Source organism: Haemaphysalis longicornis, unplaced genomic scaffold (assembly GCF_048455015.1).
Source record: "Haemaphysalis longicornis isolate Haplotype H1 unplaced genomic scaffold, Haemaphysalis longicornis Haplotype H1 scaffold_20, whole genome shotgun sequence".
Taxonomy (NCBI): domain Eukaryota; kingdom Metazoa; phylum Arthropoda; class Arachnida; order Ixodida; family Ixodidae; genus Haemaphysalis; species Haemaphysalis longicornis.
In genome coordinates this window covers 4,899,249-4,925,699 of record NW_027526296.1, presented here as the reverse complement: position 1 = coordinate 4,925,699, position 26,451 = coordinate 4,899,249, and the positions used below count along the sequence as shown (strand labels likewise).

The 26,451-nt window shown below is 46.7% G+C and overlaps 1 protein-coding gene across 1 annotated transcript in view; it reads left to right on the top strand.

Moving 5' to 3' along the window:
• LOC144172315 (putative acyl-CoA dehydrogenase 6) overlaps window positions 1-26,223 on the top strand; it is a 34,005-nt gene extending 7,782 nt beyond the window's left edge. The window contains exons 2-8 of the mRNA XM_077701074.1: window positions 5,851-5,971; window positions 8,463-8,592; window positions 14,083-14,189; window positions 14,847-15,017; window positions 17,570-17,743; window positions 21,102-21,263; window positions 22,349-26,223. Of these exons, the coding sequence (XP_077557200.1) occupies window positions 5,851-5,971; window positions 8,463-8,592; window positions 14,083-14,189; window positions 14,847-15,017; window positions 17,570-17,743; window positions 21,102-21,263; window positions 22,349-22,581 (1,098 nt within the window). The 3' untranslated portion in view covers window positions 22,582-26,223. The remainder of the gene's footprint in view (window positions 1-5,850; window positions 5,972-8,462; window positions 8,593-14,082; window positions 14,190-14,846; window positions 15,018-17,569; window positions 17,744-21,101; window positions 21,264-22,348) is intronic.
• The last annotated feature ends 228 nt before the right edge of the window (window positions 26,224-26,451 follow it).

Below are 26,451 nucleotides of genomic sequence, written 5' to 3'. Positions count from 1 at the left end.
CACCGGTCTGCGAGGGGTCAATGTCAGTGCTGGTTTATATAGCTGCCGGATGTATGCAGCTGCAGCGATCAGAAGAACAGGAAGGGGGGCTTTGTCCTCTGCCGTACTGCGCACGCTCCAGGAAAGGCCGTCACCAGTTGACAGGCAGTTGTTGGCGATCTGTCTTAATGGCTATAAAAGTGAGGAACTGAGTTACGGGCGTCCGTCCGGCCGATATGCCCCTCTGGTCGCAGCCTTTTGAAATAGCAGTCAGCCTTTGCCTTCGTTTCTCATTCGTCTACAACTGCTGCGGTGCGGTACAAAATATTACAGCTCCTGTGCTCAGATGCAACAAAAGCAGCTGCGAAAATTTACAGGCAGGACATTACAGTCTGGTGCTGATAGTTTTCCCGCATTTCCCACTATATTAACTTCTGCATTTTGCACAGAAGTTGGCATAGCTGCTTCGTTACGGGGTTTATTCTGGGCCATTGCCTCTTGTTGATTGTGAAATGCTTAAGGGGGCTCACTGGTCTTAAACGAAAAAACTTTATTTTTGCAGTTATGATGATGAAAATTGGGGGGCACATGTAGTTTCTCATTCTTATTGTAGATATAAAATTTGTTTTTGAGTAAAATGATTATATTCCAATTTATTTGGATTTTTATATTCAATTTTTTGACAGCCTTTGTAAAAAAACTGCTGGAGGGATGCAGCTAAACAGGAAACCAGTGAACTGTGCACAAATCAAAAAGTGCAATAAGACTAACATTATCGTTCTATCTGGTCTGTAGCAGAAGTTACGACGACCATTTGAAGTTTGGGCCTGGAAGGCAAAACCGGTTTTTCTGGGTGCCACCTTTCAAGCCCAAACTTCAAATGGTCGTAACTTCTGCTACAGACCAGATAGAACGATAATGTTAGTCTTATTGCACTTTTTGATTTGTGCACAGTTCACTGGTTTCCTGTTTAGCTGCATCCCTCCAGCAGTTTTTTTACAAAGGCTGTCAAAAAATTGAATATAAAAATCCAAATAAATTGGAATATAATCATTTTACTCAAAAACAAATTTTATATCTACAATAAGAATGAGAAACTACATGTGCCCCCCAATTTTCATCATCATAACTGCAAAAATAAAGTTTTTGATCAAAGACCCATGTGCCCCCTTAAGGGGGACTCCCCTGTGACTTACAGCTTCATGCCCTCAGGCTTAAAAACTATTTTGCACCAACCAATACGAAAAGTTTTCCAAATGCATAGAAATGTGCGCACCGGCCTGGTTTGCTTATTTTGGAGATATGCCACTTCGGTACTGAAATAAATAAAACTCTCGTTTGCTAGGCAGCTAGCGCCATCTAATGAAAACTACATAAACCAAAATGCGTTTCTTGTTTACTTTTATTTCAGTAAAGTATTGATATATTTCTAAAAAAAACAAGCTATGCTGCTGGGAACATTTTCGTGTAGCATCTGTAAAAAAAATTTTGGGTCACTACACGATGCTTTTTAAGCCCGTGGTTCATGAAGTGGCAAGTTCATAGGAATGTGATCAGTTGAGTCCCCCTTCTGTAATATTACGTAAGATCAATAGCAAGCCTGAACTCGCCGCCTTCGAGTAGAACTTATTCTAACCCTATTATTGCCTTTTGCCTGCTAATTGTAGGCTCCTGTATTTTTTAAGCCTCTGAAAATCTGAGATGTTCATACCTGAAACCCTAGATGTCTGAGGGTATTCAGCTCAAAATGTGAATTATACGCAAATGTCCATTTTGTGCAGGAAGTAAGGACAAAGCTAAATTGGCTCACACGCAAAGTCAATTGCACAACAAGCTTGCCTACATAGAGTATTTTCTTTAGCATTATCACTTAATCTAAAAGTTTTGCCGAGGGCTTATGTTCCTGTGCGTCACATTTTCTCAGTTCAACCACCCATAAATGCATAGTACCTTATTAAAAATATTTGAATGTGATAGTGCTTTAACTCTGTGAGCATGCCTTCCAACTGAATGTTTTCTGTAATTAAGAAAGGGAGGGAGGGTTACAATGTACAAAAATATGATATACTGTTCGGCAATTAGTTGTAAGCCAATTGGTAATTTTTTGCTGCCTTCTTAGCCGGCACGTTGGAAATAAATATTCGTAATTCATCACGGTTGCTGGCGTAATTAGTATTTGTACGGCTTACTCTCTTCAAGGACCCTGGGATTTCGTTAGAGCTATCAGGAAGGCTTAATTATCAGAAGTTCTCATATATATATTTAACTCTGGGTACAATTGGCGGCACACATATCGATTGGGAATCTATTTGAATCACATTTTTTAGCACTGCTATACCTGAACTTCAGAAAATAAATAGCAAGCCAAGTAGGCTTTTACTTCAGTTCGAACATTTGTTTGCTAGCAAAGCCTTTCTTTTGTTTTTACGGTTATAGCGAGATAATAACACAAATTTTCAACTGGTGACAGAAAGCAGTGCATAATTTTTTTTTGTGTGGACAAGCAAAAAGTACAAATTACCCAGATGACGGAATTTGAACTGAGCAGATTTGAAGTCATCCAAAAGTTTGAATTTTTAAATTTGCCGAAAGCATGAATTATCAGAGCTTAAATTGTTGCTACTTCACTGTATTTCAGGAAAATTGAAAGGGCAAGGAGGGGGTAGGTGGTTGTATCCCTTCTGGAAAATAAAAGAAAACATAAGTAACAGGCATACGTAGGATTATGGATATACATAGACTTGTTGGGCGTACCGTAAGAGGCCATGCAATGGCTTGGACTATGCCTATGCCAGTGGTAAGAAGAATGCTGGGCACAAGTATGCATGCTTAACCCTTTCAGACGCTATATACGCAACTGTGTACATTTAAATCCTGCATTTTTTTTTTTTTTTTGCAAAAAGAAATACCAAGTCTGAACGTTTTCTCTAGTTTAGCGTAATTTTGTATCCTTCGTCTAACAATGAAGATTTTAGGGTAAACTGGTGGCTAGTAAGATTACTGCGATCGTGAACAAACAAAATGGTGACGCACGCGACGGCTTCAGTGGCTGATATTTTTCAACTCTTTCTCCTCATTTTCTCAAGACTTGCGACCCTAAAAAATATAGAAAAATTGCATATCACACAGATATACGTATGTGGAAATATATGTGGAAAAAGATGCTCCTGACCTCTGTGACACTATGTACACAATTCTGCACATGACTAGAAAAAAACTAAGATTGTGTTGGGGTTAGTAACCTGCCGATTCATCTTATTTGGTGAGATACACAGCGTAGAAATGACAAAAAAAAATTGCAGGGGCATATAGCGAGCGGTGTCTGAAAGGGTTAATATTATGTACGTGGCTGTCACATCTAATCCATAAGTTAATTTTGTCTGTATGCGAATTGCAGACTCAGCTTTTCTCGTTAAGATAAGAGAGACAAAAACTGGTGCAAAAGCTTCATGGAATGAGGTTTGGCTGGAAAGGAACTGACAGTGCTATTAAAGGAACTTCTTTATTATTATTTTTTCTCTCTGATGGCGAAAGTCCCCATAAAAGTGTTACAGTGGCCATCGCAGTGCCACTGCAGCAGGGGCCGGTATGAAGCCAGGTCTCGCAACAAGTTATGTTGCCGTTCCAATTATTCAAGCCACCGACAAAAGTGTAGGCTTGAGCAGCGACAGCTGTTCTGTCGAAAGCCATCTGTGCTCCAGGCAAAGTGACAAGTAGCGGCACAGACAAGGACGAACGAGGTAGACGGGACTGCACTAGCCTCGTCTGCTTCCCTTGTCCTTGATTTTTTTTATTGCTGTCGCCAGAATGCCGCCCTACCGATTTCTCCAGCTTTAGCACCCTTGTTAAGTTTGTCCTAAGTGACACCGATTCTTTGCAATGGCTGTTGGCATCTCTTCAGTGTCACAAGGGCACTTTGGGAACACACTCGAGTTTCTATGCCTGTTCCTAATGGTGAGCTTGATATCTCGTTGGGTTTGCACAAATTGCCTTCTTTTTTTCCCCTCCATTTTCTTTTTTGACCTCTTTCAAATATTTTTTCGGGGTGCCTTGCGGCTCCTCTCCCCCAGCAGTAGTCATCTGTGAGGTCGCAGTGTTTATAAATAAGTGATACATACATGTGTGTGTGTGTGTGTGCACACACACATATATACACAGATGATCATTTTTAATGCCAGTTGGGGTGTCCGCATTGCTGTACAAGTGCTGCATACACCTGGTCCTCGTACTAGCCTTGAGGTTGGGCCATGAGCTTAGCCAGGTTAACCAGGTCTGTGTTTCTCTGAAAGGGGGTGGCGTGTAGTTGGCGAGGCATTGGAGACTTTAAGCTGCTCACCCATCAAAAGATGAGAGGGGCTTTGAGGTGCTCCCACTGGCCAAGTGGCACAAAGGGATGCTTAGCTCACCATGGCACATTAGCTGATGACTAAAGCATTGGGAAGGCTGGTAAGTGGAAGAGCTGCTCTGAAAGGCTCTTGGTAGGGCCCACACGGTGCCTGACATTTAGAAATAGAAACAGTAACACTAAACGGGGGAAGCCTTGTACACGCACACACACAGTGGAAGCGAGGTTTCGTTCCCTAACTGCTGGGAAGACGCATTGTTTGACAGCGTGGGATTCCACCGTAAATGTCGTCGAAGCCTTCCAGCCTTGCTGCTGTCAGGGAGCTTATGCAGAAGTGACGGTTCATTAGGGGAGCACTTCATTACCCACGATGGATGGGGCTAATCTGTACAGCAGTTCAGCACTCCTCTAATACCAGGAATTCTCCTTAGATCTCTTGGGAAGTGGCCTCCTCTCTCAGCAAGCACACCTGAACCAGGGTGTTAAAACGGAGCAAAAACTGAAACCAGAAAACGAAAAGAAAACAATATTTTTGACCAGAATGAAAAGGAAAGTAAAATGTTATTTATTATTAACAGCAGAGCTGTTAACCTCTTGGTTGCACCTTCCATAAACAGAGAAAAAACCAAGAAAATACAGAGCGCACGTAGGCGTGCACGGCGTGAGGAGCGCCCGACATTGTCTAGGCTTGCGCGTGAGCTTGTGACACTTGAGGTGCTCGCAAAAAGAAAAGAAAAACTGCCGGGCACACCTGCCAGTCAGCGTTTGAGCAAACAGCATCGCTGACAAAATGACTATCACCTGCTTCAGGCATCACTTGCTCCGCGTTGCTAGCAGCAACCACCTGCGCTCATAAAACTCTGAACCACAGCGGCGGTGACTGCAGAACACTGTCCGACTCTCTGCTGTGCACACGGAGGATGAGGCGACCAAAGATCCAGATTCCAAAAGAAGAGGCGGCTTACCAGGAAGCGCGCTGCGCTGCCAGACAAGAATGCAACTAATTGCCCAGAAGTGGCAGTGCAGGTCTTCAATGGCGAGGGAGCGCTCGACGAAGAGATAGGAAGCAAAGTCGTGACATTCCAATCTGATGTTCTGAGTAGTCGTGACAATGATGACCACTGCAGCACAACTCTTGACAGCCTAAGCTGTGCAGGACCTTGGCATTCTGAGTCGGGCCATGGCAGCTGGTAGTGTTCAGCAAAATTTTTGCACAGTTTTACAGTTTCAGAAGGAGGTCCAGAACTTCTTTCATCTTTAACATATTTCTAAAAACAAGTTTCTGGCTCTTTAGCCTGCTGATTTCTTTTCTTGTTGTTGTTTTGGTGGTGCAACTATTTTGCATGACCTCATGCGATTTGTATCTTTGAAATTTGACCGTATGTTGTTTTGATTTCTTTTCTGTACCCAAAGGATGCCGTTTTTTCAGAAGAGTTTTAATTACGGTGACGTTACGACACCGTAGCCATTGCACATGAAAGGGGAATGCCGCTCTAAACGTCCGTCCAACTACCCTCTCCCTGCAGGTGATCGACAAGGACATCAACCCTTACGTGGACCAATGGGAGGCAGAGGGCATGTTTGACGCCCACAAGGTCTTCAAGAAGCTGGCTGAGGTGGGCGTCCTGGGCATCACGCGCCCCGAGGGTGAGAGCTGGTGGTCGGGGGAGGCAGCCCCAGGGGGGAATTCAGTGCCACTCAGAAGGGCAAGTTTGCAGTCACTCTGGGCGTGGGAACCTCGTAGCTTGGAGGGCCACTTTTGCTGCCGCGTAACAGAGCAAGGGGCCACCCAAAGGGGCAGCACTGAAGCTGGCCACATCTGTGCTGGCTTCACGGAGTCACTGCTAACGAAATTGAAACAGCCGAGCATTGGAGAGTCACCCCTGTGGTCTGGGACCATCACATACTGTCTGATGTCTGGCTGCATTGAGGAGGTTACATGTATTAGCAGCAAGGGTTCTGAAGCACGAGGTTTAGCATGTGGTGAAGTGGTACAAAGTCTGTGGTTGGTCTGTTCACCTGTCTTGTCTGTCTGTTCCTAGGACAGGACGGGAAAGGAGCAGAACAGCCATGCACACTGTAGACCAGTCACCGTGGTGACAGCTCAGTTGAGGGCCGCGATGTTGTGCAGCATACGCCGTGGCCAGCACCTAGACAAAACATTAAACAAAATGCACCCAAATGTCATTGTAACTAGTACATTGTTTTCAGCCCAGAACTAGTTGTATAACTCTACAGAGCACTAGAGCTGTACACAGAGCCTTTGCAAGGGCTGTCGACATTGATACGACCTAACGTAGCAACACGGTACTTTTTGTAATAGGCAACTTTACGTCTCGGAGGTGTTTGGAACCTTGGCACCACAACATGCGAAAGAGTCCGCTCATTTGATAATACTGTGCCAAGTCAAACCGCATAATTATCAGCTCTCTTGTATGTGCAAGTTAAATGGGAACACAGAGTGTGCAGCTCATTCTTGTTTCCTTATCTATGTATGGGAAATCTTTATTCTTTTTTTTTTCTTGCAGACGAGCTGCACTTTTACAGGCTTGGCATGTTGAAACATTGCTCTTGCAGTCACAGAAAAGAGGCTCGTACATATTTATAAGTCACGAGTGTAAAGTCGCGGAACCTTTTCCCTATATTGGCCAAAAAGCAATGCTGTTGAAGAAAAGGAAGGCGTAGTGAAATTTTCGTCTGCAGATATCGTCATCATAGGGAGCTGTGAGCCATACTGTCACAACGTTTGTATATTAGTATTTCCGAAGCTTATTAATTATTTTCTGCAATGAAGGAAAAATCTAACAACTACATCTAAGTGAACAAAAAATACTGTTTGCAGTTTTGGTTGACAGCTTGTTTTTTGTGTTAGCCCTACTCTCAAAATTGGGTACCAGGTTTGACTGACCAGTTGGAGCAAGGTCTGTGGGCTACAACATTCCGCAGCATGTGCGTTGCTTGTGGGATGCCGTCAAAAGTTTGTTTGGTTATGAGTGTTTTACCAGCTGAAAGTGAGAGCATGTTTGTCCATGTTACATGGTTTGCAGTTGATCGTGAAAAGTATGTACGGAAAGATGGAAATCATGCACGCAGCTTAACTAGTGCCATGTTGTGTGTGGGTGTGCGTGCATGTGTATGCAGCCACGTTTGAACTAGTAAGGGCTGTAGCGTAGTTCTCCCTCTTTGCACGAGAGGTGGGTCTTATGTGCCTGGACAGGCAGACTTCAAATACTTCAAAAGCCACCCAGTAATCCTTCCAGCATTTTAAAAAATTTTGTCTCCTTATGAGAGCTGCCTGCGATAATACTGGATGGGAAATGGCATAGGGAACGTACAAACACTGTATTTGTTTGATTATAAGGCGGTCACAATTATAAGGCGAGGGTGCAGTTTGGGAGTAAAAAAAATCGCCACGCACACGCGCGCATGCATGTGCGTGCAAGTGTGTGCATGCGTGTGTCTCGATTTTATTCTGCTACTACTACACCGCTAGTGTTATTCTGACGAAGGCCGGTCCCTCGGCCGAAACGTTACAACTATTCCTCTTTCGACGTGTCTTTCTTTTTCTTGATATGTATATATTATATACTGAGCTTCGATATAAGGCGGGGTATGACTTTGAGGCCACAGATTTTGGGAAAAAAACCTCGCCTTATATTTCGCATAAATACGGTAAAACCTTTGGGCAAATTTCTGCTGGACAGTTTTGTAGCATATGTGAAACCTGTGTGACACAGACCAATCATGATAGCCCACGTGGCTGTAATCGTTGGCAGCTTCCGGTTTCTCCGTGATGTCATGCCACCCGCTACTTGTGTCCACCCAAGCAAATGATCCATCAGCAAACTCTGTGTCCACAGCAACATGCAGACATGTAGCAAGAACAGTGTCTACAGCAGCGCCATCGCAATTTAGTTGAAGCAATTCCAGATTCACATTATCTGTTTGTCCCCCAACATGCAGTGCGTCCTAGCGAATCCCGGAATGTCCCAAAATGTCCCGAAGGAAGTGACGCTACACCAGCTGCCTGTCTTGCTCCCTTTCTCCATTTAACCTAATTTCTGGAACCGCACACCACTTGTTGTCAAAGCAGAACGTCCATGTAAGCGGGAACTGGTGTTCGGTGGCTGTTGTGCAGAGTACGGAGGTCTGGGCCTGGACTACAGCTTTACGGTGGCCTTTGCGGAGGAGATTGGCAACATCAATGCTGGGGGAGTGAGCTCCGGCATCTTGGTCCACACAGACATGTGCACGCCGGCCCTCACCAAGTATGGCTTTGCTTTTACCTCCCAGTGCCAATTCGTTCTTTTCCTTTTCTTTCTGTGTTGCGGGTGTAATGCCATGTGGTGGACTGATGAGCTTCCAAAGACCAAAAAATTTGGCATCATGTTTGCCCCGAGTCTTGGGAGAAAGTGTCAGGGATAGGTTACCGCATTTACATGATTGTAAGTCGACTTGAATGTAGGTCGACCCCCAAAAATTGCATCTTTCAAACAAACAAACAAAAAAAAGAAGCGAGCACCGCCTAGAAAATTGTATCACAAAGAGAAGCTCTTCCACCGTGTGCTCGTGGTATGTGCGGTAGATGTTAAAAAAGAAAAGCTTTTGTTTAACCCCTTAAGGGCTCATTAAACAAATATATTATGCACCAATATGGCCAAATTTTTTAATGATGTGATATGCTTCAGAAACGTGTTCAAAACACAAAAATATTTGCGAAAATTGTTTATAGTCGATAATCATGTTTAATTGGTCATTCTTTACCCCGTATAATACCCTATATTTGGGGCATTTCTGGTGTTGTTCACAAATTAATTTCTGCAACTCCAGAAAGCACGGGTCGGGTTTGAATTGCCTTGCAGAAAACAAACAATTTCTCGATAGTTCATTTGAAGCTAGTTGAGGCTACCATCCGTGTGGTAGCGTTCAAAGCACGGCACTGCGCAGAGAGCCTTCTCGCACCACCTGCACCAGATCCTGGTTTCCTTGCGGATGTTCTTGCCATTTACATCTCGCTTCATGTAGCAGACTACGCAGCGGCGTGTCGGTTCTTGCTTCTTCTCTGTTGGTGGTATGTGCGATGGAAAGTGGCGCTCACCAAACCGTTTTGCGTTCAGGGGGTGCCCTGGCCGTCCTTTCTTCTTGGTGCCGCTGTTAGGAGAGTACTTCGTGATGATCTCGTCAATAAGCCTTAGCCTATACTCCAGATGAGATGCTCGGCCTCCTCCTTTCTGGTACAGAACGAATGGATTGTAGGTCGCCTCATCCAAGAGGTGTTGGAAGATCTTCTTGTAGGAGATGTTTTTTCGTTTCCGTGGCACTGAGTAGCTCGCCAGCATCTGATCTGCTCTGTCAACTCCTCCCATTGTATGGTTATAACCAAGTATAACTTCTGGCTTCAGGGTTTCCTTGCCCATTTTGTCAATGAATCGCGCCATTTCAGCACTATGTACTGTAGATAGAACCGTCACCAGTTTTTTGTCCATCCACTGGACAGCCAAGCACTTGCCCCTTTGAAAGGCAACCATCTCACCTTTCTTGAGCTTTGCCTTGGCGAAACCAGGCGGAAGGTCTTTGCGAGTGGCTCGCGTCGTGCCATAGATGTCAGTTGATCTCTTCAAAAAAAAGTCAACCAGTTCTGGTGAGGTGTAGAAGTTGTCAGTTGTGACGCAGTAGCCTTTGTCTAGCAGGGGCTCCACAAGCTTCAAAACAACTTTCGTCACCATTCCGAAGGTTGCTGCTTCTTCTGACGAGATCTCAATGTTCGTTTCTTTCCCTGTATAAATTACAGAGTTCCATATATACCCACTTAAAGATTCGCACAGCAAAAATGACTTTATGCCAAAAGTCGCTCTCTTCAGGGGCATATACTGGTTCCAGCTGAGCCTGCCTTTGAAGAGCAGCAAGCTCTCGTCGACACTGACGTCCCGCTCCGGCACAAACAATGTCCGGTATTTTTCAAGAAGTGCCTGATAAACCGGCCAGATTTTCCTCAGATGAGGTTGAGGGTGTCCTTCACAATTTTCGATTGTCGTGTTGTCGACAAAGTGCAACATTCTCATTATTAGTTCGAAGCGGTTTCTGGACATTATCTCGCCAAAGACCGGAGTCTCAACCAGCCGATTCCTAGACCAGTACATCCATTCGTTTGGTTTTTGCACAATGCCTTGCAGCAACAGGAGGCTCAGAGAAACGCGAAGTTCTTCTCGCGTAAGTGCATGCCATTTTCGGAAGCGAGAATGTTGTCCCAGCTTGCTAGAATTCAGAAGCTGAGAAGCGTACCGGTTTGTCTCCACAACGATAACATCAAGCAGCTCATCATCAAAGTAAGCTTCAAAGGGCTCAAGTGGTTGAGGGGGAGAGCTTACTGTGATCTTCAGTCCCGCGAAACCCCTGAAATCAAACCGTGGAGGTCTGGCTGGGATGTTGTCGAGGTGTATGCGAAACCATTCATGGGAGCTAGCCATTGTATCATCGCTACTGTCTTCTCCTTCAGAGTCACTGTCCGTAAAAACGTCATCACTGTCTTCTTCACTTGAAGATTAAAACACTACGGTGGCATCCTTATCACGCTCGCTTTCATCGTCTGAAGAAGGAAGATTCTCCGCATCAGAACGCCGCACGGATGAGGCCATGTTTGTAAAACGCGCGGGAAACAAGCGCACACATTCCGCCATCTAGTGTGCAAACTATAATTTAATACCACCGCCAATGACGGAACTTGTGCTGCCATCTATGTTTAAAAGGGTAAATCTCCGTTTGACGAGCCGGGCTCGTCAAAAGCCTCTAGTAGCATTGCGGAAAACTCATGACGACCACAGCTCGTCATAAGCAAAATAGTGGCAACTGCTCTTGACGAGCTCAGGTCGTCATAAGCCCTTAAGGGGTTAAGCACCCTTAATAACCATGCACTGTGGGTTGAGCGGGAAGAACACATTCGCTGCGAGATGACAAGCATCGCAGCAACCGGCAGTGGCCACTCCTGAACTGTTTAAACAACATGGCGGCTGACGGAAGTGGCCGCGCGCAATTTACTTTTGAGCAATTAACCTCCCACCATCGCGTTCGGAAGTGTACTTAACAATGTGATACGATTCGGGCTACATTAGCACGGCGCAATGAATCAAGGGATTCGCTAATACTCATTTTGTTTATTAGAGACGAATAAAACGCTTCTTGATGCGATTCGTGCGTGTCGGCGTTGCGCGGGCGACTTTTTCACGCCCGCGTCGATGATTCCGTGCGCGCAGCAGCTTTTACTGCTTTTAAGTTCTACCATTTCTACGTCGGTATGACGTGTGACGAGCGGGGCAGCAGGAGGAGCCTGACGACTTGCCCCAATGGGGAGGCGCGCTCTTCATGATGGCAGTTTGATAGTGCTCGGGACAGCTGGCTGGCACCGCCGGAGATGTTTAGGCTTACCACGTTGGCGGCTATTTGATTGGCGCTTTCCCTAGCGGTGCGGATGATGCTTTATAGTGTTGTTTTCGATCATATTATCAGCTCCTTTCCTGCACAAACCGTCAGTGATATCTTAGGGAGCGATTAGAAGCGGTCGCTGGAGCTACGTGCACCTCTTCGCAGCTGGTGACGCCGCCATGTTGCCGCCGCTGATCGAGTAGCGCGCAGCATGCGGGCGGTATTCGCGGCAGCGTCAGCGCGGCGCATTTTCGCGAGCAGAAAACGCCCCATGCAGTTCACAGTTTAGACCATAACCATGGGAACGAGGGTGCACAGCTGTCCCCACCTCGTAGCACCCCCGATTTCTCATTTCTCTTGCCGTTACTAGCGGTAGACGGTTCGACTTCGATTCTAAGTAGACCCCCCAACATTGGATTGTCAAATTTGAAAAAAAGTCTCCCTACAATCGTGTAAATACGGTATGTACAGGAGAACCTCGTCACAACAAAGTAGTATCAAGACAGCAACTTAGTTCGTTATATCCAATATTCGTTATAACAGTAGAGGTAAAAATCGGCTCCAACAAATCGAAAATCTGGGCTGCGCAAAACTACTTCATACAAGAATGCATTTTTTGGGGCTTCGAACCCACTATACACAAGGTAACCCTTACCTTTCTCCTTGTTGCATTTTGAGCTCAATGGCCCGGAACACGAGTGCGTGGAATTACAACAGAACAGAGTTTACTTGATTAAACAGGCCTGCGTCCTTATTTATTTGATGAAGGATGTAATCTTCGTCTGGTGCATACTCGCACCACTGAGCAGTATGAGGTTGTCCACAGTGTCCACGAACAAAAGGGCCTTCATACTAGTGCAGTTTAGGACTACGGGGGGTTTTTTGAATTGACTTCGCAGCCTCATGGTCAAATATTTCTCTGTTATATCCGATATCGCGCGGCTCTCACGGTTTCAGTTTCGTTATAAAAGAATAAGTGCCATTGCTGTAAAGCGGGACCAACCGAAGCTTGTATTTAGTACACTATTGCCAACAAGTCGCTGTATCAGTGTTCGTTATAACGAGGCTCAATATGTGATTGAAATTTCATTGATTGATTGAAATTGTACATTTTGAGTTTAGCTTTAAACTGACGAGGTGTTTATTCACACCGCCCAGAGTGGCATCACTTTAAAGCTCGAAACAGGTGCCTCTTGCGTTTGTTGTTTGAAAGGTTGCTTGAGGAGCATGTCCAACTGATTGTGTTCGAGACGTCTTCTGGTGCTAGCATGCCGGGGCAAGATGGGGTGGATGCGAGTTTTCCTTTGTTGGAGGTACACTCACTAGAATTGCTCAGCTGGCTAGTACCTGAAGTCAATGCAAGTGGATTCTGCCCTGCGGTCATTTAAAGGCCAGCAGCACTCAAATTTCACCTCGGCCAAATTTATTTTGAACGTACAGTACTTGCCGCCAAACCGGTTGGGACGTGACTGGTAGCACTGTGAAATTCTGTATTATCCAGTTAGAAGAGGTTGAAATAGCTCCCTCGCAGGCAACGCTGTACCTGCCATTGGATCGCGCAAGCAGCCATGAAGTGGAAGGGACAAGTGGAAGTTTAGGGCTGGTGCTTGGCCCTCTGGCTAGCCTGGAGAACTGGTCGAGCCGTTGCGCGCAGGTTTTCTCCGGCCGGCCAGCCGCTTGCCCGCCAGCTGCAACATCGTTTTTCAATTTTGTTTTTAAAATCGCCACTTTTGTGTCGTGCACACGCGTATTTCAGCTGTCAAATTTGATGTATCGCAGTCTTTTTAGGCATACTATGCAGAAATGGGGTTTTGAAGAGGTCGAAATTTTCAGTGCAGTTGGCTGTTACGGGTGCTGGTAACTCTCATTCTGAACTTGTTGTTGAGAACATTTCAGCATCTGTAACTTGTGGGAGAAAAACAGGAGATTGCATGGTGCAACTGCATGGTGCAGCTAAATTTGTCTACTAATGCAAGTGAGATTGTCAATACAGCTTCGGAAGCTTTGCTAGAGGTTCAACTACGCACACACGCACACACACACACGTGCGCATAAGCCTACATGCATGCACGCACAAAAGAAGAAATGGAAGCGTTATGTCCAGTTCTGTGCGTTGCTCTTCTGAGTACCAGCTTGCATCTGGAAAGACAATGCTCAGATCTAGTTATTTTTCAATTGTCATTGGCCTAGGCACCTCACAACACCCTGAGTGGTTCAAAACCTTAAAGACAAGCACACTGCACTCTCTTGAAGGCTGCAAGTGCTTCACTCTTGGTGTATTACCCTCACGTCAATGGGAACGGAGCGGGCATTGAAATTTTCACCCATTGTGTCGACAGCTTTGGCAGCGACGAGCTGAAGAGGCAGTTCCTGGCCCCGTCTATTGCTGGCGACGTTGTGGGGTGCGTCGGTGTCAGTGAACCAGACTGTGGCTCGGACGTGGCTGGTGAGTGGCTGCTGCCGCGTTTTGTGCGGTGTGTTGGGGAGTCTAAGAGCCGAGGTGTGTATTAAGTGCAGACCTCATTTCACTGTAACTCAAGTTTTCTTTGTTTCGATGCTCCCATTTCATTTGCGACCTTATTTGGCACTGGATAAACGGTGTCCCCTCTTGTGTAATAAGTTTCCCACACATTGGATGGAGCGGGGGTGGGGGGTCACTGTTCAGGTGTTGGTTAGTGGCAAGTGGTTCTCGAATGAAGGAGTTTTGTGGAACGACTCGTAAGTCTGTGCACGGTTGGCTCTCAGAATAGAGAGTGATCAATTGATTGAACGTTATAATCGCAACTGCAAGTGCTCCAGTGAACAACAGCAGAGTGAGAACATTGCTATTCCGCCCCGTTTTGCTGTACCTTGTTACAGCTGAAGTTTGCATCCAGCTTTAGACATGAGGCCTCTAACTACTGACATCTACAACAAATGAGATGCAAGCAGTGATGACAGAGTTAAAGGAAAAGATGGGGCTTCCTTTTATTTATTTATTTTTTGCCGAGCACCCACCTAGAAGGAGACTGGAGCGTGCGTGTTTGTTGTCGTGACTGGGCTGTCATCCTTTTCATTGTGCTCCCTGAGAGGCCAATGTTGCCCCGGCCCCCCCTCGGAACAGGTGTCCGGACGACCGCGCTGCGTCGGGGTGACGACCTGGTGATCAACGGGGGCAAGATGTGGATCACCAACGGGGTGCAGGCGGACTGGATGTGCCTGCTGGCCAACACCCGCCAGGAGGGGCCCCCGCACAAGACCAAGTCCCTCATCTGCCTGCCCCTCAAGACGCCCGGTGGGTCACCTGGGGAGTGAGGGGGCACGTCGTTGCACGGGGACTCTTGCAAAGGGTGGAGCACCAGCACTCGGTGCTTCCTAGGAGGAGGTCTCTTTACTCCCTTTCCCTTCCGTTTGTATCCACCACCACTGGCGAGTCGGCTCTAGCCCCCACATTTCCCTAACTGGCCTTACTGGTTCTTTAGCCTGAGAACAAACCTACATTATTACTCAGAATGCTGTTGTGTAACACAGGGGTTGTAAGAGGAGGCTTCTTTCTCCAAGAGAAAGAAAGAAAATAGTAACAAAGTAAAAAGAAACTCAACAAAGCTACCGTTGAGATGCAGTAGGTGTACTCTACATAGGCATTTGGTTGTTCTGCTCATTTTTGTCTCGTGGCAAGCTACGCACATGCATTGTGGGATAAAGGGGGTTAAAAGCTACACCCACCAAAATCTCCCAAGACATTCGCGGCGTCCGAAAGGGATGCCAATGACTCGTTCGACTCGCCGAAAAAGCGTTAACAAGCTCCGAAGGGCCAGGACAAACCAGGAGATTTATTGGCCGAGTGGTACAGCGCATATTGATCGCCGCGACAGGGCTAAGAACTACACTGAACCAACGCGTGCCTCAGGGCCCAGCCCGAACGGGCTGCCATGGTCTACATGTGGGCTGCCAGCGAGGTAGGCCTAGTAGGCCTACCCGTGCACCCAATTGGGGTCAAGGACTCCGTCCCGAACAAACGGCGATGAGGGGGCGGAGAAGAGCTGTGTCTCCCTCGTGATCCTTTCTCTCGGTCTTCCATCTCCTCTTGCAGTGCACGCACCGCGGTTAAAAGTGGCGGGGGAAAACGCAAAGGTGCAGGGTGAGGAGGAGCGAGGCGGTGGCGGGGCAGTTCTTGCCCGCAAGATGACGTAACAACGTGACGTATCTCGCGGATAAACGCGTGCGCTGTGTGCATCTCAGGGTCGTGCTTGCGGGAAGAGGAAAAGGGGTCCACAAGATCCCCGCAGCATATATACCACCTTTCATTTTTATGGGGAATTCCTGCGGGGGCGTGCAGACAAAATACAAATTTGTTTTCTTCGAAAGATTTACTGTTCTATAGTGCCCTCAGCTCTTGTACAGCAGCAAAAAATGCTTTCATCATCATCATCATCATCATCACCAGCCTATCTACGCCCACTGCAGGGCAAAGGCTTCTACCATACATCTCCAATTACCTCGGTCCTGTGCCAACTGTGACCAATTTATCCCCGAAAACTTCTTGATCTCATCTGCCCATCTAACTTTCTGCCGCCCCCTGCAACGCTTGCCTTATTCACTGACAAATTAAACATTTTAAGCCAAAATTTCAATTCTCCCGCTAAACCGCTAAGTCGTGTGTTTTCGTGATGTCGACAATGATGTATCCAGAGCAGGGCCTTAAAACTACAGATACTTCGCTGATCAGGGCTGCTACCATCTCACAGACGGCCGTTTGGTTATCTTGTTTATCGCCCCCACTTTCATAGATGGAGCTGAAGTGCCAGTGTTCGCACTTTGCTTCTGGCTGGACGTCTATACCTGCCGTATTTCTATTAGGGTTCATACGAATCGTTTCCTAAAATGTAAGCTATGACTCGGCAAACGTGGTCATGTAAGTGGTGACCGTGCCGCTTATGTCAGTTGGTCGGTGTTGGGTCAGACAAGTCCAACACGTCTGACGGCTGTGTCAGGCAGTAGTGTCAGCTGGCAAAGCACTTACCACTTTGGTGTTTATGTGTTTGTTCGTAACTTCAATTGTTCACCCCACAATTCTTACTGCTATAAAAAGAATGTCCTCTACATTTAAACACAAATAGGTCCTTCGGCAAGCTTTTAAGCCCTGCCTAGTTAGTGTTTGCTTTGCCGGCCTCAGCCAATCGCACAGCTGGGCACATATGACATCATGGGTTCTGTTGTGGGAAATGAGCTAGTGGGTCGCATGGCCATTCCCTTTTTTCCTCATTATATGATTTATCTGAGCGATTTGTGGGTTAAAATTGTTGTCAGTACGATTCTAACGGGGCAATCTTTCTAATGAACCAAACTTGTGTTTTGTCTGCATGGCCCCTTTAAGGAGTGAAGTAGTGCTTGCTTGTGGGCTAGTCGCTTCAGTTTTAACGAGGAAAACACTGTACTGCTTAGGTTTACAGGTATGGCAGTAAGGAAAAAGCAGAAGATAGATACATGCACGCAGAAGCGTTTCTGTGTTTGTGCATCATACCTGTTTCCTCCTCACTCCTGTCTTGGTAAACCTTAGCAGCGCAGTATACATTACTGCACATTAGTCGCAGCTGCTGCGAATTTCTTCTTCAGGACGAAGAAGGTGGGTAGGCTGTAAAAGCACATTCGCGCCTCTCTTCTGTGCATAGTGCACCTGTCTGTGCTCTTGAGGGTCTTGCTTGCAGCTTGTGTGTGTCAGCAAAGCATGTGTCGGTAATTCCAAAGGGTATAGGTGAGGGAGTGCAGGAGGGAAAACGAAGCTATGCGTTCTGACGGCCGGTGTTGGTGTGCCCTAACAGTAACTAACCCTGCTGTGCCCCGCAGGTGTGACGGTGGCTCGCAGCATCAAGAAGCTGGGCAACTACTCGTCGGACACGGCGCAGCTGTTCTTCGAGGACGTCCGCGTGCCGGCCAAGAACATCATTGGCGACGAGGGCATGGGCTTCACCTACCTCATGCTGCAGTTCCAGGAGGAGCGCCTCGTCGCCGCCATCAACGGTGAGCCCGGAGGGAGAGTGCTTTCCGCGATGGCTGCCTTTCTCTCCACGGTGCTGCTTCGCATGGCTTGGAGAATGTGGCTTCTTGGGGGCTCCAGTGCACTCGCTGTTGTTTTGCACGGTGCAGAGAAGCTGGCATGGGGATTTACTTTGGTTGGAGTATGCTAGCTGGAGCCTTTGCGCAGGGAATGCCTATTATGGATAATTTGGCTCGCATCGCTGGTGGTGCCCTTTTCAGCCTCTTACTGCTGAGCACTCCATACAAATTACTCACTCACCCCATCGATCTGAAGGTTTGTGTTATGTCAGTATATCCGTCCTTCTCTTGGCATTTTAAAAAGGGCAGGTAACAAAAATGGATAACGGGCAAGTGCAACGAATGAGTAGTGGTCGCCATAGCGCACCCAGGATATTTGTCAAGGGGGGGGGATGAAATTTTGACAACAAATATAAAATATAATAATACATATATATAAAAATAAAAAAAATATATATGTAAATAAATATAAGTAGAAAAATACAAATTAATAAAATATAAAGACTAAAAATACAGTAGAACCCTGTTGATACGTTCCCAGTTCATACGGTTTCCTGGTTACTACGCTCTCAATTGTAAAGACTACCAGTGCCCCATAGCGTTACGGTGTTTTTCTCCCAGTTGCTGCGTTCCTGGATAACACAATTTCATTTCCCGGTAAGTATGTTTCAAATTTTAAAAATTTTGTCCAACTACGACCGGATGATGTTTTACAGTAAACCAAAAAAACTTGCTGACGTGCGTGTGGACTGAGCCTCAGCGAGCACAGCGCAATAAGCAGGCGCCATGCGGCAGTTGGGCTGTCTGGGTCACCGTGGCGGCTTTTTTGCACTGCTGGGCTTGCCGGAGTCACTTGGTAACGCGGCTGCCTTTAGCCAACATCACCTGTATAACGTCGTCCAAACGTGCGAAACGCTAACCTCGGCAGAAATTGTGGCGGAATCATGCTATGAAGCAGCAGCAGCGATGGACAAAGCCTGCAAGAAAGATGGCGGCGTTGATGAGGAGGAGGTAGAGGTGGCAACTCCGGCGGCCACATTTGCTCAGGCCGTTGTTAACTTGGAAGCGGTGCAGAATTACTTTCGTGGGAAGGACAATCCTGGTATGGACAAAAGTCTGCAACGTTCTTGCTCTCAAAGGGGCGCAGCATGCCCCAGCAGATGTTGACAGACATGTACAAGCGGAAAAGGCCATTATATGCCCATGTTCGTCTCTCGATTGCTTTTTTTTTATTATTATTTTTACTGCTGCGGTTTATGCAGTCACCAAGGTTCTACTGTATATAAAGAAAACAAAAAGAGTAGTTGTCAAGTTTTGCTTATGTTGTCGCACAAAAAATTAAGTGTCGAAGGAGCCGCCATAACATATAAAATTCTCCTGCAGAAGGAATTTAACAATGGAAACACCATTACAAAAACCCCAAGGCCATCTCCACTAACGTGAAACCTGGGGAGGGGCAAAGCAGGCAGTGTGCAATTGTTGTAAGCCTCCCTCTTGCCACACGGTGCGCGCTGAACGGGCGCCGGAGAAGCGCCGATGGGAGGATCACAATCGCGCGCTTGATGAGGCGCGCTGGCGCCCTCTCTTGCGTTGAACCCGATTTAAGCAATTCAATGAGAGACAGACTGGCCGTAAGTTGTCTTCACGTCACACGCCGCAACATGCCTCCCAAAAACCAGGTTTTGGAAAGCACTTATCATGCTGGGTAGACTAGCACAGCGGTCAGTAGCACAACCACACATCTGTAAACGCTTTTCAGTCTAAGGAATGCAGTTGCTAGACACGAGATATTGTGAAAATTTGGGGTACATTTACTGCATTAGCGCTATACAAAAAATCGTCATCTAAGCTGCTTGAAATGCTAAAAATAAAGGAAAATGTATGCTGGCTATACATTATATACCTTATATTTCTGCCTCTGGCATCTGAGGGCCTCGTCAGGCTGTAGCCTCTTGCCCTCCTCCTGATGTGTGAATGTACTTTCACCCCTTATGGCTGAGCGGTCTGGAGTATTACGTAATTGTTTTGCAGATTGCAAGTTGGAATCCCCGATAGTGCATGTTTTTTTTTTTTACATTGATTTATTTGTTTTTGGGCAATGTTTTCTATACTGAATTCACCATTTTTGCGCTGTAGCGTTCTCTGCTGCATGAGCGAGTTCGCAGAATGCATGCAGACTGACACTGACATGCTGGTGAGTTCTCGTTGGCGTGCTGTTGCCATAAGCACCGACTGCTTGCGGGCAGTGGGCACGGGCCAGAATCAGCCGACCCTCGGCCTGGTGCGAACACGGCTTTTTACGATACAGGCACGAGCCAGGCAAACGGCAAAGATGCCTCGCATTTGAGCGTCTCCAGTGACGTGGAGGGTGTTCAGCCATTGCGTAAGCCTCGGGTAGTGATCGTTGCGATTCTAAGCCGTGCTTGCAGGCTTATCTGACGCATTTTACTGCCGAGAAGATGTCAAAAGCGCGGTATGCCGTCTCCTGAGATATTGAGAATGCTCAGCCAACGACAACGTCAGATGCCAAGCACGTTTCACAGAACCGAAACCGGAACTGAACTGGTTTGAATTCTAATCTTGGACATCGTCCAATTACGTAGCACCTTTACCTGACATCACTGCTGTTAGTTGGTGTGGCCGCCGCAAACTGCGCATGGCCGCGCATGGCAGTTTTTCTTCCTTCAGGCTTTACAAAATAAATACCACCTTATCGCTCGTATAAACGATGGAAAGTGTGTTTATTTGAGCCAGTCTACACAGTGCAAGTCCAATAGAAGCTTCTGAGACTACAAACTTCGCTCCGTCAACTTAGATTGGCTGTTCAGTGGGAGAGGGGAGAGGGGTGCTGTCCATGGACATCTGGGGGGGGGGGGTTACAACCTTTCCCCCCTGTAGGTGTGTCACTGGTTGTTGCTACTCTCACTACTGTCACTGTTGCTACTGTTGTTGCTCTGTCTGAGTGTGTGCAACACTATGAGCTGTGGGACAAAAGCTTCAAGGGTGTGCAAGTAAGTGCTGCTGGAAATGTGCTACGGACACATCTGTCAGTGCTCACCCATTGTCTAGACCTGCACTTGTTCGCAATGGCTTCTGCCCAGAACGGTCAGGGTTTGCACAATTCACCTAACGATGCCACTTCACCAGCAAGTGTCAAAGCGCTCCACCACGAGTGGCCACTGGTAGGAGTGCCCGCACCCTATGTAAACGGCACGTTGATGAGAACCCAGCCAGCAGGCAGGCCTGCAGACATGGGGACAGAGGTGCCTCTTGCGCAGAGTCTAGTCCCTCACCATGGTGCTGTGGCGGGCACTGCTTGCAGCCGTGTCCTTCATGGAGCGCATGATCCGGGACACGATGGAGTACTGCCGGCAGCGCAAGGTCTTTGGCCAGCCCCTGGCCAGCAACCAGGTGATCCAGTTCCGCCTGGCCGAGCTCCAGACCGAGGTCGAGGCACTAAAAGCGCTCAACTACCGGGCTGCTGGTATGGTTGCTCTCTCTCTCTCTCTCTTTCCCTCTCTGCATGCATCTTTGACACTACACTACGATACGTCATATAGTGTCACTACAGTGTCACGTAGTGTCACTATACTGCGCTTGTAGTGTCACTACGGTGTCATATAGTGTCACTACACTGTGCTTGTTGTGACACTACAAGCGCCGCTCGCGCGTTCGCTTTTAGTGTCATGTGTGCGCTGCTTTGAAAGTTGAATTTGAATGGGGTTCTTCTAACTACCTTCATTTTTCCCATGGAAGGGATGTCAGGGGCAATGTTTTGGAAATGTCCAAGTGCCTCATTGAAGCGGTGACTGTTGCGCAGATACATGCTGCGGATAGCGGCAACAGTGGCGGCTTAGATGACGCAGTTGTGTAGCCTACTCAGGTAGTTTCTTCGCAAGAGGCCCAGTGCATGTGCGACTGAGGCGGAAATGAAGTCCCTAAGGGACTTCACCAAGGATTTTTCACTTCTTTTACATATCTAAGTGAAGCACTTATAGATGCCCTTGGAAAACATGTGCACCAGCTTCGTGTGCAGCAAGCAAAGCTGACTGACTATGGCTTCCTTTCTGCAAATAAGTACGCATATAAAATCTTTTGCTTGCGTGCGAATTAAATGTTTTGATCTCTGTTTCGTCTTTTTCTTTTTGTGCAACCCGCTAGTAACAATTATCGGTTATAACGATGGAGTTTCCTTGGCACTTTGATGTTGCTATAAGTGGGCTTGACTGTATAGTGTGGAGTGTGCACGTTTAGTGACAGTGAGTGACTGGTGCACTTTGTAAGTGGGCTCCAAGACTGGAACTGTGTACATTGTGCGAGTCGTAACCTTCGCCCAGGAGGGCCTTATGGTCTCTCTTTTTGATGAAATGTTTCACTCGCTCATGCATGCACACACACACTGTCCCTCTGCTACATGTATGTAGTCTCTGTGTGTGGAGGAACTGATCTGTTGCTCCCCTGCTCATACAATGGGGCTTTGTTGCCCTAAAGATGGGGGCCGTTGCGAGGCCTGTGGTGGCGTACCTGCAGAAGAGCCGTTGAGTAGATTTGCACTGTGTAACGACGCAGGGCTGATGATGTCCGGGGAGAACGTGACCCTGCTGGCGTCCATGGCCAAGCTGAAGGCGGGCCGTCTGGTGCGGGAAGTGGCCGACTCGTGCCTGCAGTACTGGGGAGGCATGGGCTACGCGGAGGAGGCCCCCATGGCCAGGGCCTTCCGCGACGCCCGCCTGCTGTCCATTGCCGGAGGGGCCGACGAGGTCATGCTCAGCATCATCGCCAAGATGCAGTTTTCCTCCTAGGGCACGGGAAGGGGCCCCAGTGGCCCTTGTTGGCGCATGGACGGGCAGGACCTCTGCTCCAGAGCCATATTGTTTCCACGCTCCATGGGTATCCTAGTGGAGAAATGGGGGCGGCCGAAATTCTTCAGGGTAACAGCCCGTGTGCCCTCTTCTGATGTTAAACGATTCCAGGCTTGGCAGGGGTGCAGCCGCCGGTCTGTAGGTCAAGTCAATGGGACAGTCACGGCCACACCTAAAGGCAATTTTTCGTCAAAGTTATACTTATTGCCATCATTGAGGGGCTGGCCCCAACAGAGTTTTATACTAATATCTGCTAGGGGGATGGTGCCAGTGCCCAAGCAAGCCGCGCTTCAGCAAGCGTGCCGTCGTGTTCCAGGTAGGAACGTTGTATTTGTCCTCTGCATGGCCCATGAACAGGCTGGAATGTTGTTGCTTGTGGCTGCGAAAAAGCAGCAATAGTATTGTAGGTGATCATTTTAAGCCTGTTTAACTATTATAAAAATGGAGCTGCCAAAAGATTTCTTTGTCGGGAGCTGTTTGAAAGCTTCATGCAAGACGAACAAGAAAAAAAAAAAGTTACCGTTCTGGTTCATTTTTGCTTCAAGCTAGCCAGGCCAAGTAGTAGGCAAAAAACGTCGCTAGCTGCTATTGCAGCTAGTAACATTTACGATGGCAGCAACAGATTTTTCTCTAGTATGTATTAGTATGAAACTCTAATGGCTTGCCCCACTGTCGTTGAGGTTGAGATCTACGTACCTGCTGTGGTAGGTCAGACCGAAGCAAGTTGGCTGGTGTCTTGACTGGCTGAATAGTCGGCCCACACGTTACAAGTAGCACTCCTATGTAGCAGCCATGGCAGCACTCAGAGGCACACTCATCGTGGATGTTTTTGGTGTTTCCTGTGCCTAGTCCAAACTTTAAAATTGTGTGAACAGTGGCCAAGTTAAATGTGGGGTCACTGCTGAGTAAGCCTTGCTTTACCATGTTGCGGTTTTGTACTGAACTCAGGGAGATTGGGAGATGTGACAAGCCTGGGCATTTGTCAGGATGCCATGGAGGTACTATTGGTGTCAAATGAAACGTGAACATGAAAATGTGAACCAGGATGTGCAAAATTGAAAAATACTTTTCGTCGAGTTCATATAATGGCACGCTAATGGTATATTTGGAAATCCCCATTTCCCAACTTTGTTTTTGTAACTAAGCCTCGCGTTATTTTGGCTTGCGTGGAAAGAAATCGTGCTATTTGTGTGTTCAGGTTCATATTTTCGTGTTTGCGTTTCATTTGACGCCGATAGTACAATGGTGACACAAGCACGTTATCCCTGCAACTGGCCGGCGATGCTATATGCTTTCATCACCAAAAAGGGGCAGCAAACAGCTTTTAGTAATCCAACAAGTTCCTTCTTCCAGGAAAGGAAACAACCTTTTGCAAAAAAAAAAAAAAACTAAAGAAAAAATTTGCATATCCGAAGCTTGCGAATAAGTGCAGTGCTAAATGCTTGGCTGTTACGTATGCCAGAGATATAGTAGTACATCCATCAACCGTGTTGAGAAAAAAAGAAAAAGCTTGTCTAATAATTGAAACAAAACCACACAACTTTGGCATCATGGTAAGGAAAAGAGGGGTAAAACTTTTGACGAGTCGTTATTGCACACAACCCACTGCGGTGGCTCAGTGGCTATCGCGTTGTGCTGCTGAACCCAAGGCCGCGGGTTCGATCCCGGCTGTGATGGCCACTTTTCTGATGGAGGCGAAAAGTGGAAACGCCTGTCTGTTCGACATTTCAGCGCACGTTTAAGATCCCCAGGTGGTCAAAATTAATCCAGAGCCCTCCACTACGGCGCGCCTCATCGTCTGTGTAGCGTCGATGCGTTAAACCAATCAATCGTTATTGCACACGAGATCCTGGGCAGTGGTGCACAAAGGGTCCTGCAGAGAATGTTTCAATTAATCTGCTGCGACAACAATTTTATTATTCTGATTAGTGTTATCAGCATATCAAAAAATTGCACATTTCTGGCTTTCTCTGTTACCCTGCGGAAGGTAGAGCCACGTTGGCTCGAAATGGTCACAAGCTTGCCGTGTGTCAGCGAATGAGTTCCGATTAGTTGTGTGGATGCAAGGCACGGGGGCGACATCTGTTGACTGCACAGTGAAGTTCTCCTCCTGTAAATAATCCAACTCGAAACCTGTTTTCAGTACATGCCGTGCTGAGAGTTGACTTTCAGTGCGCTTTGCACCAGTGCCATCTGATGTGGCTGCAGTTGATGCATCCGTTAGTGAAGCTGTTCTGAAATGTGTTGTGAGCAGGCAGAGCAGAAACAAAGGCCGTTACAGTTCCTGTTTTCTCGAATCTGTTTGTGTGGGGAAGCAGAATTGGGAAGCACCGAAAAAGTTGCTTTTAGCAAGGGATGAATTCGAATGTCTGTACTCAAGTTGAAGCAAATCTGGAATACGAGTGAGTGTCCGAAAAAGCAGAATGTTCACTAGTGCCTGCATGAAGGTCTTTTGTACTGTTTACCGTAAAGTTCCGAGCGAATGGCCACCTCCCAAACATCACCCACCCCGTAAACTCGATAGCTTTAGCACCGATCAGTGAACAAAATAAGCGCAAATCATCTATTCATGTGTTGATGCGGTCACCTATTTGTCCTTTGAGTACTTGAGTTAAACGTCCGCCCATCTGGTATTTTTTCTTCATTTCTCCGCAGTTTTGGCTGGCGGTGCGGCCACTTTTTTCTGCTTTTTGCACCTGGCCCGAGAGATCTTCCATCCCGTATTTTTCACTTGATATCTCTGTAGTTTCGGTGGGCGTTCTTTTGGAACTTTACGGTAGGTAAGAGCTTAGGATTTTAAAGATGCACTGTTGATGAATTTGCACTGTTAGGGAGAAAGGGCATCGCTTTAAACTTGCATGCACTTGAGAATGTTGCCACGCCTCCGTTTTTTTTTTTTTTTTTTTTTTTTTATGGCAAAGTTGTGGTGACTGGCTTGTCTGTAGGCAGAGTGCTGTTGTCGAATTGGGACAGTTGCCGTCGTCCTTACTGTCCTTGAATCCTTTCGCACTGTAACTATTTTTGATATGTCTGTAGGGTTTTTACATGCAGAAATGAATCCACAAAGTGGTTGTTTGTACGCATATCAGTGTTGAAAGAAATGTAAGCAGGAGAAAAGTGACGCGAAGGGTTCCTTGGTGAATGTTGCAAGGATAGTGGGCCACAGTTCACGTTTATGTAGGCATTGAATGGCCCCCAAAACTATAGGTATACTGAATTGGAACCATGCATTTGTTTTATCTGTTGACCCAGTGCTTGCAGCCTTTTGTAGATTTTAATTTTGTGGGATGCTGGTAGCCGTGTGTATATATATGGGCATTTGTTGCAGTTCCCCCAGAACTTTTTTTTTTCTTCTGATTTCTCTAGTTGCCCAGCAAAAGGGGGGGTGGGTCCATTCATGCCCAAATTGGAGGTCACCTGTCTGTTGAGGAATTGATGGAATGTTTCCTTTTGTGTTCTCGTGAGATGTAGAGAGATATGAAGGCTTGTAAATTCAAGCATCCTGTGATTCAGCCAACATTGTGCAGGTTTTTTTGTGATTCCTCAGGTCATGCAATAAAGGTCTCAACCAATGTTCAGAAACTTGGATTCTTTCATTAGAGGGGAAATAAAAAAAGACTTACCATTATTAAGCCTGCCTCTTTTTAGTGGTGGTAGTTTTGTGGCTACACTATATCTAGTTATTCACTGTTTGATGAGCAAGTAAAAAAAAATTATCACTAAAAAAAAAATTATCATTAAAAAATTATTCACTGTTTGAGCAGGCAAAAAATTATCATTGTACCCTCTCTAGTTTGTGATGTTAGGTTA